Source organism: Haemaphysalis longicornis, unplaced genomic scaffold, assembly GCF_048455015.1.
Source record: "Haemaphysalis longicornis isolate Haplotype H1 unplaced genomic scaffold, Haemaphysalis longicornis Haplotype H1 scaffold_647, whole genome shotgun sequence".
NCBI classification, from domain to species: Eukaryota; Metazoa; Arthropoda; class Arachnida; order Ixodida; family Ixodidae; genus Haemaphysalis; species Haemaphysalis longicornis.
In genome coordinates, this window is record NW_027526416.1 from 1 (window position 1) to 14,501 (window position 14,501).

Here is a 14,501-nt window from a genome sequence, read left to right on the forward strand (position 1 = left end):
TTTCCGAGGCATACGATGACGACAACTAGCATTATGGAAAAATTATGCACCCCTCCGTCTAACGACGACAATGGTTTAACGCGAAGCTTTCTCGTGATGGATTCTTTGGTTGGCCAATCCCACACTGCAAGTGGCCACTTTTCTAGAATATCTATAGCAACTCTAGGGTGTGCACTCCGTAGGCCTAACGTTTGGGTTTGGGGAGTACAGCGCGAATCGAATTACCTGGCATTCGCTTCGACCAAATTAAGGAGCAGTCGAATAGGCGTCGGCTTCATAAGGCCAGGGACGCCAGTTCGATACCGGCCACGGAAAGCGTTTTTAATTCATTCATTCATTCATTCATTCATTCATTCATTCATCATCGTCAGAGAAAGTTGGCTTTCCTGCAGGGCGTACTGGCGTACAACGCCAGGAGTGTCAGGACACTAAAGCTTCGCTTTAATGAACAATGAAACATAACTATGTGTCCGTCAATGCTGAACTGCGGCTTCACCATTCAAGTCTTGCGCGTGAGTACGTGAGCGAGCTCCTTGCCTACAGGCTCCTTGCCTAGAACTTAGAAGTGCGTATGGCGCCGCCGCCGTATGCCGCCGCTTTGCCCTGCGTTCGAGTTCGCTCGCTTGTTGGCAAGGGCGTCCGCAGAGAAGGAGGAGGAGGAATAACTTTATTTTACGCTGGTTAGGAAAGGGTGTAGTTTGCTTGAGGAGGGGAGGTGCCCCTATTCCAGGGCCCCTGTAACTCTGGCTGCACTCATGGCCCGTCGTACCAGCTGTCGCTGATCTTCCGGGTCCGAGCTGAGCAACGCAGCTTTCCACTGCTCAAGGGTTGGGTTGGGTATTCCGGGAATGCTTGGAATGTCGGGGCAGGCACACGTAATGTGTAAAGGGAGGCATACTGTGTTGTGCAAGAAGGGCATTTGTGCGAAGGGTAAATTGTAGGATACATGGCGTAGAGCCTTCCTAGGTGAGGGGAGGTGTTTATTTGTAGTTGACGCCAGAATGTCGCTTCTTCTCTCGTTAAGGATTTGTGCGGAGGAGGAAAGGCTTGTCGGGTGAGTCGCTGGTGCTGTAGAATTGTGTGGAGAATCTCGTGCAGTTTCGATTGGAGCTTCATCATGGCTATATTAAATAGGGTTGGAGAAAGTACGGCGCCTTGTGGCGTGCCTTTGTTCGGGGTTCTTATGGTTTCTGTGCGGAGATCTCCGATTCCTATTGTGGCCGTTCGGTTCGTCAGAAAGGATCGGATGAAGTTGTACGTTCGTACGCCACAGTTTGTTTCCATTAGATTTTCGAGGATAGTATTATGGGCTCCATTGTCAAAGGCTCCTTTCAGATGTAACGCCAAAATTGCCCTGACGCCGTGTGGAGAGGCCTGCTGGATAACTTCCTCCTTTAGTTGTAGCAGAATGTCTTGGGTTGATAGTTTCGGTCTGAAACCAAACATCGCTTCAGGAAAAAATTCGCGATCTTCCAAGTATGGCTGTAGACGGTTCAGAATTACGTGCTCGAGGAGTTTTCCGAGGCACGACGTGAGAGATATCGGTCTCAAGTTGTCTAGGGTAGGAGGCTTCGGGATGAGTACTATGTGGGCGTGTTTCCGCAGAACTTTTTGCAAGGGGGGGCATCCATTACCGGGGGGGGGGGGGGGTACGGTTGGATAGCACGAAAAATGCGCTACTAGTGGTTACAATAATTGCAAAAAGCGAATTAGAACCAGACTTGGAGAATATACATTGGATTTTATTACCGAACAAAAAAATAAAGTTAATAAAGAAAATGCGAAAATTTACTGTCACTTTGTAAAGCAGAGTGGTGAGTCTCGCTGCGTGAGGTTTCTCGACTCACGCCAACTGATCACCAGCACACAGCACAATACGTTCACATACGTACAACTGCACTCCGTCAGTCTTTCTTGAATAGCAGCTGCAGACGCATCGGGTTTTTCTGGGCAAATTGCGAGATGACATGTGTGATGAAGTCTGTTGAAATGGCTCACAGAATAATGATAGTACTGGACTCCCTGACTTTCAATGCACTACAGGCGTACAAGCGTTTTGAGGGGCTCATTTATAGGTTTTGTTTCGGGGCCTGGGTGGTGCCGACATTTCGAAATTTCGAAGGAAAGGGTGTACAAGGTGATGCGACGGCACGGGAGGATGTTGCACTCTTCCTTCTAAGTGTAGCGGTGAAGATTTTAGCTGCAAATTTGTCCGAAAATTGATGTTCTTGCGGCAAGACTGCATACATCTAGAGTTTAGGAGAAAAAAAAAAAACGTCCAAACCTTTCACAATTGTTCGCTATCTTCAATAGCCAGCACAGGCAGTCTGTTTTACTGCCTTCACATGACCGGCAACGTTAGTCAGTGGGGCTCTTCGATTTACAGTCTCGGACTCACCGCGGAGAGTCCGCGGGTAGTCCTAGAATTCCCCGAAGCCATAGGTATACATGGGAAAATCGAATGCCGGACTTCTTCTCGGGGAGTCCGTGGCGAGTCCGAAACTGTAAACCTAAGAGCCCCACTGACTAAAGTGCAATGTTTACCGCAGTCCTGAAGGGCGTTCCATACTAAGTGTGCTAATCATTTGAGTGGCGTGGATTGTTGGGCTAGTTGGTTCACGTACATAATTTAAAATACTTTGCGCTAAAGGACGGGACAAAGGAGAGAACGTCGGTGTCATTCTCTCCTCTCTTCCGCCCTTCAGGGTAAGGTATTTTAATTACGGGCCAAACAAGCTGTGCAGCTTTTTTGTAGTGCATACAAATATCCCAATCTCCAACGAGGGGGGGGGGGGGGGCAGTTCCCCCCCCTCCTTGGAGATTGGGATATTTTGGCATAGGCTGAATTCCGAAAAGGGCATGCATTTGCAACGCCAGGAACGCCTGTGCCCATGTATTCCATCTATTCCGCATATCCACTAAGATTGCATTGAAAACACCAGTGACATAACTAGAATAAATAAGATAACCTTTATTAGTGACGGGACTTCACCCGCGGCAAGAGGATGATCGTGTTTCAAAGACCTTCTATAAAAACCCACATAATCAAAAAAGGGAATCTAAAGTACCCTACAAAGAAACAAAAAAAACAAGTAATGGCAAGCTGGTGCAAAGAATGAAATCAATTGCGTGCAGGATAAGTATTCCCTGAAATAGGTACTAATCAAAAACATGAAAAGGCACAAATTCTAAATGCAAACTTTCGAAACACGGCAAATATTCGATCAATACAGTAAATAATAATCTACAACATATGATCTGCGCAATCGAAATAGCCCATACTTCTTTAAAACAAACAAACGCCAAGTCCGTTCATCAAAAAGAACTGGTATGTCTTACAACGGGATGTCATGGATCCGACAGCCGTTAGGCCTGACGGATGGGGTATGCGATGAACGTGCCACTCTGCCGACACTTATCAGATATACTTGCCACTCTGCAGATACTACTGGTTTTTGCGGACATTGTTTCTGGTCATATTTATGGGGCTATGAGAAGCAAAACAAGAGACGGTGGAGGACAAAGACAAAAAAAGAAAATAAAAGAAGCTTGCCGAAACCCGGGATCGAACCAGGGACCTTTAGATCTTCAGTCTAACGCTCTCCCAACTGAGCTATTTCGGCGGGGCGAGAGCGCAACGTTACATACCCTGCCGGGCGTCGCTCGTGAGTTGCGTAATTTGCACAGATAACGAAAGCATTCTTCCAGACGTTATAAGTCGCAGTCGCCTGAGCCTGCTCTGTAAAAGTTTTGCAGCGGGCTGTACGCCTAGGCTGTACGAGTGCGTACAAAGAGTCAGTGAGCTACGAGCCACGGTGTATTGCACGGGCGAGTGTTTGAAGTGACAATTATAATATTGTTATTATGACAATATAATTGCTACAATGACATATACTAAGTAAGACCAACATCAATAATTTAACTATGTGGCCATACCACATCACTTCAAAATGGAATCTGACAGGTGGGGATATGAAAAGGCATTTACCTAGTAGGCCCTTTCATAAACCTGAATTTCAACGAAGTTTCATCGGTACGGGTTCTCACGATTACCATCATACAGAGGGAAAGTATAGCAAATGCAATGGGACTCAATGTTCTGATCAATGTTCTGATTTTGGATTTCTTTAGGAAGGGGGATAGCGCGAACGCAGTCCCCCACTACCAAATTGCATGCCCCATCTGCCCCAGTTTGGGGTAGTGGCAGGGGTCAACGCGAGCGCAGTGCAATGCCCGCGCCTCGCCCTGGGAGCTCCGCCTCGAGGATCACGGATACTCCGGCACCAGGTAAGTATGCTCAGGCAACGTCGCGCTTCGCTACCCCACCCAGGGCAACATGGCGTGTGATACCGGGGGCTGAAGGCTAGCACATAAAAATATGGCTGCAATGTTGACAATGTCACAATAATTTTTACACTTGTATAAACCAATAAACTAATTACTAAATAACTTTTAGTCTGTCCTGCCGTTTGCCGTAATATGTGGGTGACCAAATTTAAAGAAGGTACAGGAAAATAAACGCAAGCAACCCTGGTTGACATTTCTGGGACACTTTGCAACTGAAGATGAGAGCACGTGGCGCCGCATCGCCCTCATAATGGCAGGAAAACCTGCTATTGTAACATTTCACAGCTGCAAGCTTATGTGCGTGTAACGTTTCGGACGCGGCTGACATCCACGCGTGTGAGCCAAATCTATTAGACGCAGGTGCACGTTTGTAGGCTTCCTTTGAGATAAAAATATGTTCCATGCTCAATAAGTTACCGCGACTGCTTTTAAAGGTAAACAGAAGTGCACAAAATGGACACCTACTATAGCAGAGAAAAGCTACTGACTGCGCCGTTGAAAATATTATGTATGCTAAAAACAGAGCCATCATGAGAGAAAAAAAACATTGGAACAACGCAAGAAAATAAAACCGATTTAAAGATGTGTGACAGGCGTGAAAAAACCTTAAATAGACCTCAATGAAGGTTACTACAATTACGGCAACCCCCGTGAAAGTCGAAAGAGCATTCCGAGCATAAAATCATAATTTATAGCTTCATTTTTGACTGGATTAGTAGATTCTAGCTGCAATCAACAGCTTCTGACTAGAAAAATTCTTAGTCTAGAGGATTATTTCCAGCTTACAGGTTTTTTTTCTCCCAGCTGGAGGGACAAACGCTAGCTGGAAGTAGTACCTGCCAGCTGGAACAACACCTCATTCCAGCTAGAAATGTCCTAGAAACTAAATTTGTAGCTAGAAATTCTGCCTATTTCTAGTTAGAAGAAATTGCTGGTTCAATATCCAGCCAGAAAAAAATATCATTTTCACCTGCGAAGCTTCGTCGGCCGGAAATCAAACCCAGGCTACAGGCAGGTAAGTACTAGTCAAGATCTACCACCGCATCACCAAATCTGGCATTTACTAACAGCATGCATCCCTCACACGCTGCCGAGTTTCTCTTCGGTGTGCTGCGCGCCACAAGAGTGCTCATTTTAAAATCTCCTGCGACCGTTTGGTCGAAATGTAAACTTTTCAGTTTGCGTTGCTATTTTCATATTTTAAAATATTTTTTATTCAGCCTACATTCATATTTAATTTGTGAGCGAGACTGTTTCCGCTTCATCTGAGTTGTTGGGTTCCATCGGTCCAGCAAGTGATCGGCAAAGCATTTGCGAGTGTTTATGAGACTTGCGCACGCTTTTTTTTTTTTAAATGCAGAGCATTTCAGTAACTCACGATGTCACCCGTGTTGACGTCCGTAGTCGTAGTCCGCACCGTCGTTGTCCACACCCCTTTCCCTACACTATATAAAAAAAAATACTATCCGGCGCCTGGTTTCAATCCCTCGACCCTGCGGGCGGAACGCAATGTACATGATGCTCTACCCACTGCGCCACAAAGCCGACACAGAATGGGAGGCTACGAACGCGCCTTATATCCTTGACCCATTCAAATTACTGCTGACGAGCGCTCTCTCGTCAGCAGTTGCCACAAGTGCAACAACATTAACGTAACGCAAACTACTTAACGTTGTGCGCCCCCGGAAATGCTCTGCATTTGATCGTGCCCCTCACGAGGGGGTGTTTCACTGCGTCGCCATGCGAACAGTTTGCCATTATATTTTCCGCCCTCTCCGGTCGGTGTCGCCACGGTTCAAACCACGGCAGGGGAGCTGCGCGGGCGTTCGTTGATTGGCGCGTGCGTTCCGGCGTGGTGGTTTGATTTTTTTTTTTTTACGCCCGCGTGTGCGATTGCACGCCGCCGCCGGCTTCTGCGACTCGTGCCGCACGGAGCAGTGGTAGGAGCCAGACGACTTTCGCCAATAAGGAGGCGCGCACTGTATGACTGGCGTTGACGATTACGCTTACCACCGCAGAAGATATTAGGGGCAAAGCCCCTTAGGGGCTCGGGCTATTGGTGTCTCATGTCGTCGTCGTAACTGTCGTCTAATTTAGTCACTGTACTAAAAAGAAACACCGGGACACTCATTTATGCCTCCCGCTAGAGAGCTTCATGCTTCAAAGACACCCGACTTTTACAGCAAAGCGCTGTATACCTCTACCCCGGAACGGTTTCATCTCCGTTGGCAAAAATACCAAGGCGCCAAGAATACACTTATACACTGCATGCTTCGCCCCTCCCCAAATTAGTGGAGATGACCCGGGATTTTAGTACACATTTTTTCCCATGGAGATAAAACGTTCCAGTGCGAGGCGGTGGAAAACTAGTATCCCGGTGTGCTCTTCTTGTTTCAGTCTGCCTTGCTTCTTTTGCTTACCTTGGCTGTCTGATTCTCCACTGTTCTTTTCATATTTCACCTTTAGCCTTCTAGTCTTCCTTAGCCGCTGCGTGTTCACGCTTTCCATATGTACCTGTCTCTAAACACTTTAAACTGTCCACCTGCATTGATTCATTGCTCTCAACCTCCCCTCAAAACATATTTTACTCCGAGCTTCTCAAACTTCCAACGACGCCCAGCCAATATCTCCCTGCACTGCTTCGTTAGTTGCTTAACCATGTGCCCCTAAGGTCACATGGCCTACAGTTCTCTAGTTCACTTCTCTGGTTAGATTGGGTCCTGAAATTAGGACGTCACTCTGCTAATTTATTTTTCACAAATACTACATTCACGGTTCATCCTCTCTCTCTCTCTCTCTCTCGCTCTGCTAGAGAACGGGTTGCTTCCACTGTCGAGCTTTGGGAGAGCGCCTTGGCGAGCACCAGCCTGGACGACCAGCTTCGGCTGGCTCAAAGGGCTGTCGATGCTGCCCGCGCTCAAGGCATCCTGGACTGAGGACGCCTCCTTCAAGCTTCAGTACAATCCCCCCTGTTGATTTAAATAAACGTTTATTCTCTCTCTCTCTCTCAAACTTGGTGGAACAAAAGTTGGTGTTGCTCCTGTGGCCCATACCACGAGGGGGATTGGCCAGGAATCGAGAGCTTCGAGGCGCACTGATGACCGCTTCCCAAAATTCACAAAACTGTGAACTGCAAATGTAAAATTGGATACAAAAAGACGTAACTCGCGCCATTAGGTGGAGAAATGAAAGCGCAGAAAACGGTTTGAATGATTAATTGATTTTGGGGTTTAAAGCGCCGAAGCTATGAGGCGCGCTGCAGTGGATGGCTCCGGATTAATTTTGACCTCCGGGGGATCTTTAACGTGCTTTGAAATCTCGACACGGGCGTTTTCGTTTTTCGCCGCCATCAGGAAAGCAGCCACCGCAACTGGGATCGATCCCACGTCCTTGGGCTCAGCAGAGGGAAGAAAGACGCAAACACGGTGTAGTAGAGAAGAAGCCGCTCGAAGTAATTTGGGCCACAAGACGAAGAAACAAATGCAAAGAGACATACGCAAATACGATATGCAGCCGTAAAGGAGTTGCTAATAAGTAACGCCAGGCTTTTGCCATCATTAAGTGCCTCAAGGGTTTTGTTTTTAGTTTCAACCGTTCCATACAAATTAGAATGGTACTGATCGTCTACAGTTGCACAATTCAAACTATTAATTGGCTTAGCTTTGCCAATTACGCATCTTTGCTCATATAAAAGGCCGTACATTTTTCGGTTGTGCACTCAGAAATTTTTATTGTCTGGGCAGAGTAGAAGTGTAAAAAGGGTAAAGTGATGACTCCTACTTAACACTTACCACATGGAAATATATGCTAGAACAACCATTGGTAATGCAACTGACGCGCTGATCAGCGTTCGCGAGCGAGGTATGTACCTCTGGAAGCAGAGTTTAGCCGATGACATCGCATTGGGCAATGGATGATCACCGCAGTCACGTGGTATCTCGCTTGTTTGCGAAATAGGCTTTAGATAGGTGTTTCACAATCTTGCAATTTAAATGTAATTTCTGTAACAACTGTGATGTTGTATATGTTTTCTTGGCATGTATTATTGTTTCACGTAATAATTAAATCCTTACTTGCAACAGGTCACCTTCCAGAACACAATTTATTTCAGACCAGAAGTAGCGACTAAAATTTTGTGCCTCACTGGACGAAACTGTCACAACGAAATGCGGGTCGAGAGGCCGTGACGGGCACAGTCAGCGTGGTACGCGTGCATTGTTATTTCAGTTCTTTTACGGTGATGTGTAAATGGTGAGGTGATACATGTGTCGGTGCTTTTCTCCTTACCTGCGCACAACTAAGTGATTATAAGGTCATCTAGGCTGTTCATTATTGAATGGGGTGGATTTTTGTCCCGCGTGAAAAAGGCGCTGTATACACTTTGTAACTTCGAGGTGCTTCTTCCCAAGCGTACATTTGTAGTTCCCGCAGCCCAATTTTTTCGATGGGCGCTTTCCTAAGCGGCGCGTATAACGTTTTACAGTGCACTTTTCGCCCACTTCATCAGCTTTCTTCCAGCATTTGTTTGCCCCTCGTGTAGCGTTTCAGGGAGCGGTTTGAAGTGCTCGCTGGAGCTACCTGAATCGCGCAGTGGTCTCCGTGGCTGTGTCAGCTCGCCTGTGGCTCACGAGGCGTGTTTTTGCTTGCAGAAAATGCCCCATGCGGTTGACGCTGATGCCCACGTAGACAATTAAGCTCTGACAAACAAAAACAGTGTACGCGCCACGTTTTAGTTCGCAGGACTGCTTCAAATGGCTAACACTTCATTTTAACTACGAATTTCAATGTAATGAAGTAAATTACGAGTTTTACCGACTTCGTTACACCGCGGTTCAACTGTATTGGTCAAATCTGCAGAGCGAATAGCCTCCAGAGCACTTCTGAGCCGGCACAAGTGTTGTTCAAATGAACTAGAGAAAACAACCTTGTCGTCTAAGTATACAAGACAAGCTGCCATTTCAGCCCATTTGATTGATTGATTGATTGATTGTGGGGTTTAACGCGCCGACGCAACGCAGGCGATGAGGCGCGCCGTAGTGGAGGGCTCCGGATTAATTTTGACCACCTGGGGATCTTTATCGTGCGCCGAAATCTCGTACACATGGGCGTTTTTGCTTTTCGCCTCCATCAGAAAAGCGGCCGCCGCGGCCGGGAATCGAACCCGCGACCTTGTGCTCAGCAGCGCAACGCCTTAGCCACTGAGCCACCGCGGCGGGTCCATTTCAGCCCAGCGAGGATGGTATTCATCATGCGCTGGAATGTAGCTGGCGCAGAGCATAGGCCGAAGGGGAGGATCGTGAATCCTGGAGGCCATCTGGTGTCACGAATTCCATCTTCTCGCGGTCACACTCGCCAAATTCAATCTGCCAATATATGGACTTCAAGCCCGGGGATAAGAAGGATTTGGCATCGCGCAACCGGTCCAACAAGTCATCAATCCTTTGAAACAGTTAAACATCGCGTTTCATCATACTGCTTAGTCGGCGGTAATCAACGCAGAAGCGAACCGCGTTGTCTTTTTCCCGGACAAGTACGACGGGCGAGGCCCACACGCTATTCGATGGCTGAATTATATATATACATCACTTGTGATACCGTCGCTGACAATGATGTGCAAAGCCGTGCCTTGCTGGTGTTCAATGTGTCTCTCTATGGCTCACTTTGAGCTAAACCTGACTGTTGATTTCTGCAAATCAGTAACTGCAACATTTGCTCGTAGAAAGTCCATACCAAGAAATAGGTCTTTCAAACATTTGGGCAGCCCAACGAAGGTGCTGATGTGTGTGAACCGCTTGATTTTAATCCATGCCATGCACCTACCCACAGGACTAACCAGGTGGCCTTCAGCAGGCCAGTCCAAAGTGTCGGTGTCTTCTTCAGTGCCAAGGCGAAAGTCCTACTTATTACAGAATGGTCTGCAGCAGCGTCGGTCAACTCAGTCATTTTGTGGCCATCGATTTGCCCAAACACGTCGCATGTTACATGTTGGGTGGTGCAGCTACCGGTCTCCATCTGGTCCCTTGCAGCATCTCACCGTTGTCATCGTCGCAGTGGAGGCTTTTCATAAATGTTGACACACACGGCCTCACCTCCTGCGGCCGCTGAGTTCAGTTTCTTCGGCTTACAGGGCTACGCGATTGACGGTTGGTGGAACTTGAGGTGAAGCGTGGACTCGAGGATCCGCGTTGCATGGGCGATGGTGGATGAGACTCTGGGAGTTGCGGTGCGAAGACATCGCAGCATTCGGCGAGGTAGTCGCCGATCTTTTCCAGGCGCTCCCCATTTCTTCGACATGTAGCATTTGTTGTGAATCCTCACAAGCTGACATGACAATAAAGGCATCCGCGGTAGACATGCCCTGCTCCTCCGCAATTTAAACACAGTGGAGTGTGGTCAAGCGTGCGCCACAGGTCACTTTTCCGGGGTTGTGTTTCCGCCGGACATGACAGGCTGCTAAGGGGCCTGGGGTTGAGTGGCGGATGATTCCACGCGCCGTGTGCCATCATCTGCTGCAAAAATACAACAAAAGAAAGTGTGGCTCCCTCGTGGCTCCGTGAGTGCACGTTCCTCGTGGCTCCATCCGAAGTACTTTATGGGGAATAGCAGAGGCAAAAATAATGGGTGTAGCAGGCAGGGAAACATATGGGCTTTGTACCTTCCAGAGGTCATGTTGGGGGCTCTTCTGATAAAAAGTTTTACCAGAGACAAAATTTCACCACTCTCTGCGCTCACGGTGCATGACACCAGGTAATTTTATTTACAAGCTTAGACGTTCAACTGAGTTGAAAATGGCCCCTACATTAGCTGTCCACTGCCCCAAAAGTAAAATGTAAACAAGCATTACAACCGAAATGATGTTCAGGCTTCCCAAGACTCTTGTTTTCCTTAATTGAGATATTCTTAGGAATGGGGCAAATACATCAGACTAGTGGGACAAGGCTTCCACTTGAAGGGCAGATTTTTTTGCCTCTCTGGTGTTCGGGAGAAAGGCTGTTCTGTCCTGCAACCTTTCCTTGAGCAGGCCAATCTTCCATTCAAGCTCTGCTGGAAATAAGAGAGAGAGAAGAAGTTGAGTTTGACAGTGATTTATGCAACATTGATGTAAAAACAATGATGAGACATGCAAAAAGGAAGAATACAAAAATATAAGACAATTTAATGATACAGCAGCCTTTGTATCAATGCTGGAGTATCAGATCACATACTTCATGTAATGTGCTCGCAAGCACTGAAGAACATATACAAAAAAATTAATGTTGATGTAATCTATTAGAGCAGGCATGTTGATGTAATCTATTAGAGCAGGCAGACATCAGGCTTTCACTGCCCAGTCATTAATTCTTGCTAAAAAAAAGCACTGCGTAAGTAGGCATCAAAATAGGCATGCAGCATATTGATCCCTGCTCAATTTTTGCAAAGATAGATGCACTGGCAGTTAAACAGCAGAACTAGAAATGTCTGCATTCAGGTAGTATGTTTTGGCTGTCCACCTCTCAAGACCAACATAAATGAAACCTTGATGTGTATAATAGTGTAGTTAAAACAGCACTTTTCTATAAACTCGCATTTGGGGAATTGCGCACTGGGTGTTTTATAATGCCACTATCATTCTGTCTTCACTCAAGGTCTCTTGGATTCCACAACTGCAGCTTGCATTCACCACGCAACGTGCTTCCACTTACACTGGTGCTACGTATTCCCACTTTAATCCCATAGCTTTCTACTTCGTGAATGTCTGGGCAAATATCAGTGCTAAAATAAATAAAGACATGGCCACAAAATTTAACAAAGTTTGAAGCCCCTTTCACCACATACAGTGATACTATTGGAGCCTTTTTGGAGCTACATTGGATGGGCATCACGCCATTATGTTTTTTTGGATCCATACAGCATCACTTTGCTTTGCTTTGGACTTGCATCGCGTTCCTTCGCACCACTTTAAACTCGTTGTTTTCAAACAATGCTGTGCTTATTGCCGCACAGAATCAATGTCCCACAAAGAGCGCGTTGGTGCAGGATAAGGGAAAATAAAACAGCACTAAAAATGATGAGAGTCAGCAATAGCAACACAGTACAGTGCTGTTATCCCTCCGTCTCGTCACTGCCTCTTGGGCTGTTTCACTCTGCCTCATCAGTACATCCCCTGTACAGATGGCGAATGAAAGCCACACAGTGCCATAAATTCCTATGGCAACCTGGGTACAGCTAACCGTGGGCTAGCCCCACAGACGCAAGTGACATTGATGCCCGCAGAGGTGCCTGCATACAGACGCAAAGACCCAGTTTAAGCAGACACCCAGCCTCCGTAGTGCGCTATCCCATGGTGCTCGCGACTGCATTGCACGTGGTCCATAAGCTCCCTCACATGCCATGCCGCTGTGATTGAAGCAGTTGTGTGTGTCACGAAAGCGCTGTAACCTTCAGCTTCTGGCCGCGAAGATCCCCACCCTCTCATCAGCCAGGCAACCCTGTCCTCATAACTGGACGGAGTCATGCTGGTGGAACGGCCTGTAACGATTTTCAACCTCTCCCAGAGTACCTACGTGGTTGTATTATGACTATTTCGGATGCCACAAAAAATTTCTGTAGAAGAAAACCTAGCAAATTTTCAGTGCCACCGCCAATTGGGGACAGTTAGATGTAGTTGGAGCAAGCATACTTGTAAGATTTGAAATCTTAGTAGAGGCGAGATTTATGCACGCTTGGTTTTCCCCGGTTCATGTGTAAGTGGCGTTTTAGTTGCGCAGCACACACTCATTACTTGGAAGTTCCCCAAACTGCTATATTCCCTCTTTTCACAATTTTAAAAGCTCAAACGATGAAAGGTGTGGTCTACAAACAGAGGTTGTGGAGCATAAAGTTTGTGACACAAGATGCACTTGGCATGGGAGGCGAGCATGCAATGATGGCACGTACTCAGGTTGCATAATCAGCATTTCATCTTGGAATGTGGGATGAGGCAAAGGGGGCCTCAAATGCAGTTAAAGCCTCCATTGCTTTCACCCTATCTTCTTGATTAAACCTCTTCACGCGTAAGCGCCTGGCCCCAGGGCGTGTGGAGTACTTTCCCATTGGAGACACTACTGCATTACAATCTCTTTACCCTACGCCAGAAGTGCAGTGGAAAACTCTCCTGTTCAGCCATCATAGCAAAGCCTACCTGTCAAACCTGCTTCAGTGACACTATTTTGTAGCCACAGACCCTTCCTGAGGGAAAATTAACCACGCGCAACCACAAATACAGGGAGGCACTATCGCCGATAATGTTCAGACAGGCCAGACCAAGCAAAGCGTGTAACCAGGTGAGTGCTTTTTGTTAGGCACTACTTAGGCAGTGCTTTTGTTAGGCAGTGCTGTCATAAATGCTAACAGTACAAGCAGGCCTAACCATCTGATGACATTACTGCAGCTACACCAGGCTGAACTAACCTGCATCACTAAGGCCACAGAGATCCACGTGGGATCACTTTTGCTGCTGCTGCTGCTGATCTTGCTGGGGTGGTGATGACCCCTCTTCCGCCTCCCCCTCCGCCTTAGGCAGAGGCAGGTGGTAGAGCCTCCTCTCGCGGTCCCCGATGGGCGCTGGTGCGCCGCCCAGCAGGTCGCGACCCTCGGCCGACTTGGGGAAGGCAATCACGTCCCGGATGCTCGGGGCCCCACAGGCTATGCACACCAACCGGTCCACGCCTGGAAGCAGCACCCAAGAAGAGGGGAACACAAGGCCACTACGATAAGAACGAGACTTGGGGGGAGTTCAAAAAGGGCGGAACTTGAGCGAACTTTCTATTTGAACGGCACCTGTGTATCGTGCTCAGTGGTTGATAGGCCTATGAGAGGTGTCTGTCCCTTGGTGTAGAGTGCGTGACAGAGATTAAGATGCAATCAGGCAATCCGGGTAGCTAAGCGCCAATGCTTGACGTGTTCAAGGCAGATAGCCAAAGGCAAGGTCCTGTACATGCAAGGACTGGCAATGAATAACTATGAGCGGGACATGACATTGTTCGAGAGCAACAAAGTGAGGTGCTGGAATGTTGCAGTTAGCACTGCATACTTTATTGTTAGCCTTTCGCTCGTTGCAAAGTGTACGGCGCTGGTCAGTGGCAGGTACATATGAGTTCCTCTTAAACATAAAATGATCACACATTTGTGTTGTT

At 47.3% G+C, this 14,501-nt stretch overlaps 1 protein-coding gene and 2 non-coding genes across 4 annotated transcripts in view; all 3 read right to left on the reverse strand.

Moving 5' to 3' along the window:
* Window positions 1-3,550: 3,550 nt before the first annotated feature.
* Window positions 3,551-3,623, reverse strand: Trnaf-gaa (transfer RNA phenylalanine (anticodon GAA)). Its single transcript has one exon. It is a non-coding gene; the product is annotated as a tRNA-Phe (tRNA).
* A 510-nt stretch (window positions 3,624-4,133) lies between these two features.
* Window positions 4,134-4,295, reverse strand: LOC144144189 (U1 spliceosomal RNA). The gene has a single exon (XR_013317189.1). It is a non-coding gene; the product is annotated as a U1 spliceosomal RNA (small nuclear RNA).
* Window positions 4,296-11,077: 6,782 nt separating this feature from the next.
* LOC144144187 (aspartate--tRNA ligase, mitochondrial-like) overlaps window positions 11,078-14,501 on the reverse strand; it is a 62,176-nt gene continuing 58,752 nt past the window's right edge. Inside the window, exons 17-18 of one of the 2 annotated variants that reach the window (XM_077675552.1) lie at window positions 13,777-14,034; window positions 11,078-11,388 (exon numbers count right to left, since the gene is read on the reverse strand). In XM_077675552.1, coding sequence (XP_077531678.1) covers window positions 13,811-14,034 — 224 coding nt within the window. In that variant the 3' untranslated portion in view covers window positions 11,078-11,388; window positions 13,777-13,810. Of the gene's footprint in view, window positions 11,392-13,776; window positions 14,035-14,501 lie in introns of both variants that reach the window. The other variant, XM_077675551.1, reaches the window with a different exon arrangement.